Below are 5,626 nucleotides of genomic sequence, written 5' to 3'. Positions count from 1 at the left end.
TAGCAAAGTGGGGAGAGGGAGTGATGAAAAAGGATACATTAAAGACAGTTCTTTGGGGACCAGCTGTTGGCATAATGGCTATGTTGCTGGGCTTCCATGTGGTCGACCGTGGTTTGAGTCCTGGACCCAGTGGCTTAAATTCACACCTGGCATATGTGCATGTGTGCCCAGGATCCTGAGAGGAGAATGGAGGAGAAGGGATCATGGCATGGCCATCCCCCTGGGGGGGGTGATTTCTCACTTTCTATCTCTCTGTCTCTCTCTGTCTTTTTGGCAAGTACACATGCCCTATAGCAAAAACCTCTCCAAAAAAAAAAAGAAAAAAGACAGTTCTTTGAAAGCACTGATAAAATACATAACCCTCCCAAGCCTGATAAAGGGAGGCAACATATACACACAGACATACACAATAATAATAATAATAATAATAGGAATGTTAGGAATGAAAAATTAGACATAATCGTGTATGTGGATGCATTGGAAGTAGTTTTAAGAGAACTCCATGGTGGGGCCAACAGGTGATGTGGTGGTTAAGGGCACTGGACTCCCACATGGGCAATTGTGGTTCAAGACCTGGACCTGGCGGCTTACTTTCTCTTTTCTTCTCTTTCTCTCTCTCTCTTACTCTGTCCCTCTCTGGTCAAGTTAAAATAAATTAATTAAATTAAATTAAATAATTTTTTTAAAAATTTCATGATAACAAATGGAAAATCACAAACACTGGCCAAAGGCATAGTTTGAATAGACCAGTTGATTATCAAAGAAGAAATTTGGGGAACAGCAGATGGCGTAATGGTTACTTTGCTGGACTCCCACATGTTGACCGTGGTTCAAGTCCCAGATTCGGTGGCTTAACTTACATCAGGCACAAAATCCTGAAGGGAGAATGGAGGAGAAGGGATTGTGGCGTGGCCATCCCCCAAGGGGGTAATTTCTCGCTTTGTATATCTCTGTCTCTCTCTCTTTCCAGCAAGCACCTGGACCCTATAGTAAAAATCTCTCTTAGAAAAATAGAAAAATTGGAAAACTGATCAAAAATTTACACTTTTAAGTTATGTTCTTTTAATTGCACAAATCACAAGTATACAGTTCAGTGAATTACTACAAAGTGTGACCTCCCTGTAACCATCATCCAGCCCCCAAATTATATGCAATCACTTTATTAAACAGTTCACACCATGGAAAATGATGGAAATATTGCATTTTATAGACAGTGTACCTAAACCTGATAAAGTACCAAAAAGAATGCCAGAGCCTAATCTCACCTGTGACTATATAGATGCAAAACTTCCAAATAAAATCAAGTTGAATTGTACACTGATCACATAAAGTTTATTTCAGCAACACAAGGCTCAGTGTCAGGAAATTTATTAGTGTAGTCCACCACATGAAGAGCTTAAATATTATTTAAAATCCAGAGAGTGATTTTAATTTTCTTATTTTTATTTTTATTCTATGATAATGGAAGAGTGTCCTTGTTTTTCAAATATATACATGTAAGTAGAGAATAAAGATAAAGTAAGTTTGCAAATATTTTAGGAAACTTTAGTTTTTATATATGCATATATACATATATAATATATGTACATGTGTACACATGTACAAATATGCTCATGGAATTATGAAGTAAATATTAAATGTTAACATTTGGAAAATCTGAGAGAAGAATGTATGGGATTTCTCTTGTATTGATTTTTCATCTTTTCTGTAAGTAACATTTCAAAATAAAGGTTTTTTTAATGAGAGGAAATAAAATATCAGTATATGTTGAAAAGGCATTTGATAAAAATTTTCAACTTTTGGGGTTGGCAAATGGCATAGTGGTTAAAGGCACTGGATTCCCACATGGTCGACTGTGGTTTGAGTCTTGGACCTGGTGGCTTGCTTTCTTGCTTTCCCTTTCTCTCTCTTTTTCCCTTTCTCTCTTCTCTTTCTCTCTCTGGTCAAATTAAAAAATAATAATAACAAATGGAATTAAATAAATAAATCTCTAAAAAAAGACTTTTTAAAAACTTAGCGACTTTTAAGTGTGATTTGATAACATAAAAACTCTAAGGAAAAGAAAAACTATTTGATATGATAGGTCATCAAAAACCAATAGCAAAATGAAATGAAAAAAAAATTAATAAAAGGAAAAAAAACAATAACAAACATTTTAAGTTGTAAATACTAAAGCCATTTCTGTTAAAGTCTGAAATAAGACAGGATTCAACATTGCTTTGAAGATTCAGGTGCAAGCAATTAGGGAAGAAAATTAAAAATAAATATTAGAAAATAATAAATTATCTTATTTCACTGATACATGACTGTGTATTTAGAAAATCCAAGAAGCTAAAGTAAAAACCTATTGCCATAAATAAGGAATTTTGGTAAGTGACTGAATAAAAGATAAATGTACAAAAGAATCTGTTTATCTGCAGTCTAGCAATAATCAACTAGAAATGGTTCATTTTTCATACTATTTTTATTAAGTTTTGAACCATATTGTGTTACCTATTCCAAATTGTTACTAGGACCAGCAGTTGGCATAATGACTATGTTGCTGAACTCCCATGTAGTCAACTGTGGTTTGAGTCCTGGACCCAGTGGCTTAAACTCACACCTGCTGAGGAGTATGCGTGCATGCCCAAGATCCTGAGAGAAGAATGAAGGAGAAGGGATTGGGGCGTGGCCATGCCCCCTGTGGGATGATTTCTTGCTTTCTATCTCTCTCTCTCTCTCTCTGGAGATCACATGCACCCTACAGCAAAAACCTCTCCCCCCCAAAAAAATTGTTATTTAATAAATTTAAAAATTATATTAAAGGGCATAAAACAAGGATTTGGGAAATGAAAAAACAAGTTCTTATAAAGGATGGCTTAATATTAATATCATTAATTAATTTATAATGCAAATCTAATTATACCTGACAGAATTCTTAACTGAATAAAATTAAAGTCATGTTGGACTAGTATGTCCAAGGGTGATGCCAGGTGGAGCTACTGTTTTCTGTGTTCTCAGGAGATGTACATTACCTCTGTCACAATCCCATCTTGATAATATGCAAACTAGGGACGAAGTAAGTGTAACTGCCATCAGTACACTCCCAAATACAATTATGAGAGAACTGAAAGACAAGAGATGTCTATGAGTGAAGTTTAGAGGCTGTAGAGGACTAAGTGGTGAAAAAAAATAGTGATGCAAGAGCCAAGTTTCCTGATTTCAACGTGCCATGAATGCCATGTTAAGATGAAATGACTGGGTTTGTTTTTTTTTAATGACCCTCTAATTGCATTGTGTGCAATAGTTTGGGTTGATTTCTGACCAGTATACAACGGATAGAGTAATTCCAGAAGTCTACATCAAACAAATATTGAATATAACAAAACAAAGTTGAACACAACTAGATTTAAACCTAAGAATGAGAAGTCAGTAGGTGCCAGAAATTAATAGGAACCTAAAATTCTGAGGTGAATTAAAGTGGAGGTGAAGGAATTCATAGAGACTTGGGACCAGATATAGCCTAACAGCTTCAGTGAGACAGGATTCTCAAAGACCACCATCTTGTGAAATGGAGACTAGAAAAATACTGCTCATTGACCTGAGAATGGGCAGAGAAATGCAAGAAAGTCTGTCATTACACAGGAATATAAATAGTAAGACCTGGCTAAGAATCTCATACATTCACTGTTTTGGAGAGAATGGAACAAATTCACAATGCCTAAATGTTGGGATATCAAGCTAAGGGGAAAAAACACTAAAAGCTGGTTCTGGACCAACAAAACCCATAGGACACCAATGAAGCAAACAAAACAGTCAACGTAAGGTTACTCATAATCTAGTTTTCACAAAGGAACCCTGGGAAAATAAATCCTACTGAAAATGAGCTCCTACTGAAAAAAATCTATCACCTGTCCCAAAAAGGAAACATCACCATGAAGGAAAGTCAGCAGGTACAACAAGTGGGAGAATTTGGCCTCCTAAAATTGTAGATAATATAAGAATAAAATCTCAATTTAAAATATGTTTAAGGTATTCTGAGAAAGACTGGAAATTATAAGACAAGAAAGGACTGTATGAAGAAAGAACAGGTGAATTTGAAAACACCCTGGGTGGTTTCCTATGATTTATTTCCATGTTTCCTATGTTTGAACAATTTCCTCTCATGTCGTGGTCTCAATAGACTTAAGTATTAGATAACAAGACTGATAAGGACTCAGATTGAAGATTCGAGTCACCAACTGGACAAAGAACTTTAATGATCTGAAGGTATGGACACAGTACAGGGAAATACAGAATGGGTAGGGAAGAAGGAAGCCACCAGTGCCATCCTCCAGAACCATATACTCTGTTGCAGAAATAAGGAATGTAGCTTTAATCACCATCCTAGAAACATTTTTCTACCATTTCTAAAAATCAAGTCTGATCCCGAGATGCGCCACGGCTTCGGTAGCGACCGGAGTTCCCACCGGGCCTGAGCTGTGCTAGCACCTCCGAGGAGACCGTTGCTGTCAGCCAGCACCTGTTACACGGTAACCATGTGCGACCGAAAGGCCGTGATCAAAAATGCGGATATGTCCAAAGAGATGCAACAGGACTCAGTGGAGTGCGCGACTCAGGCGTTGGAGAAATACAACATAGAAAAGGACATTGCAGCCCATATCAAGAAGGAGTTTGACAAGAAGTACAACCCCACCTGGCACTGCATCGTGGGGAGGAACTTGGGTAGTTACGTGACACATGAAACCAAACACTTCATCTACTTCTACCTGGGCCAAGTGGCCATTCTTCTGTTCAAATCTGGTTAAAAGCATGGACTGTGCCACACACCCAGTGATCCATCCAAAAACAAGGTCTGCAGCCTAAATTCCAAATACTAGAAACCAAAATCTTCAGCTTTGCTAAGGGAACACCTCAATCTTTGAAAATGTATTGTGTTTTGCACATGGCATTCTCTCTCTGTTGTGGTTATAAAACCACTAGTTTGTTGTGGTTATAAAACAATTAGCAAAACAGGTTACATTTGTATTTATTTTCTATTCCATACTTCTCTGCCCATGTTTATTTTTTCCTCTCAAAACCCTTCCTTTAAAAAACAAATCTGTTGGAGATGTGAAAAAGAAAAAAAAAAAAAAATCAAGTCTGATCCCACCATGCCTCACAGATTTGCCTCACAGATTTATCACGGTAATCCCACTGAAAGTCAATGCTCCTTCATCACTACCTTATCACAAACCATTCCCCTTCCCAATCTTTCTACTGTGTTCTCCAGTACTCCCCTTCTATAATCAGCAAATTCTTTTATATAAGCACTTCTTGGAATATTTGTTTCACCTCAGTTGTCCTGTAAAAGACATCACTTACTCTGGCTCTTCCGTAAGATGCTCCTTCCCCTCCTTGGAGAGAAAAGTGTGAAACTTTTGTCAAACTTGTGGTCAGTTTCAGTTGTTAGTACAGTAGCAGCTGACCCCCACTACCCAGCCCCAGGAAAAGCTGTTGGGCACCTGTTCCTAGAGCAGCTTGAATTCAGCTTGTAGAAGCCAGAATGGGCAACAGGAACATTGTCTTCCAAATATCTGAGATCTGTGCTCTAATGCTGATTGCTGCTTCTGATCACAGAGCCAGAGACCAAGAAGCAGAGGACATT

The 5,626-nt window shown here is 37.5% G+C and overlaps 1 protein-coding gene across 1 annotated transcript; it reads left to right on the top strand.

Moving 5' to 3' along the window:
• The first annotated feature begins 4,484 nt into the window (after positions 1-4,484).
• LOC102502577 (dynein light chain 1, cytoplasmic-like) lies at positions 4,485-4,833 on the top strand. Its single transcript, XM_014590448.2, has one exon. The coding sequence runs from the start codon at positions 4,518-4,520 to the stop codon at positions 4,785-4,787; it is 270 nt and encodes an 89-aa protein (XP_014445934.1). The 5' UTR covers positions 4,485-4,517; the 3' UTR covers positions 4,788-4,833.
• The last annotated feature ends 793 nt before the right edge of the window (positions 4,834-5,626 follow it).

The sequence above is a fragment of the Tupaia chinensis genome, unplaced genomic scaffold (genome assembly GCF_000334495.1).
Source record: "Tupaia chinensis unplaced genomic scaffold, TupChi_1.0 Scaffold000047_1, whole genome shotgun sequence".
Classification (NCBI taxonomy): domain Eukaryota; kingdom Metazoa; phylum Chordata; class Mammalia; order Scandentia; family Tupaiidae; genus Tupaia; species Tupaia belangeri.
Note: the sequence above shows the minus strand (reverse complement) of the source record. Positions and strands in the feature narration are given on the sequence as shown.

What these genes read in the sequence shown, in the direction of transcription:
- LOC102502577 (XM_014590448.2), top strand. Translation starts at nt 4,518, where the DNA reads ATGTGCGACCGAAAGGCCGTGATCAAAAATGCGGATATGTCCAAAGAG.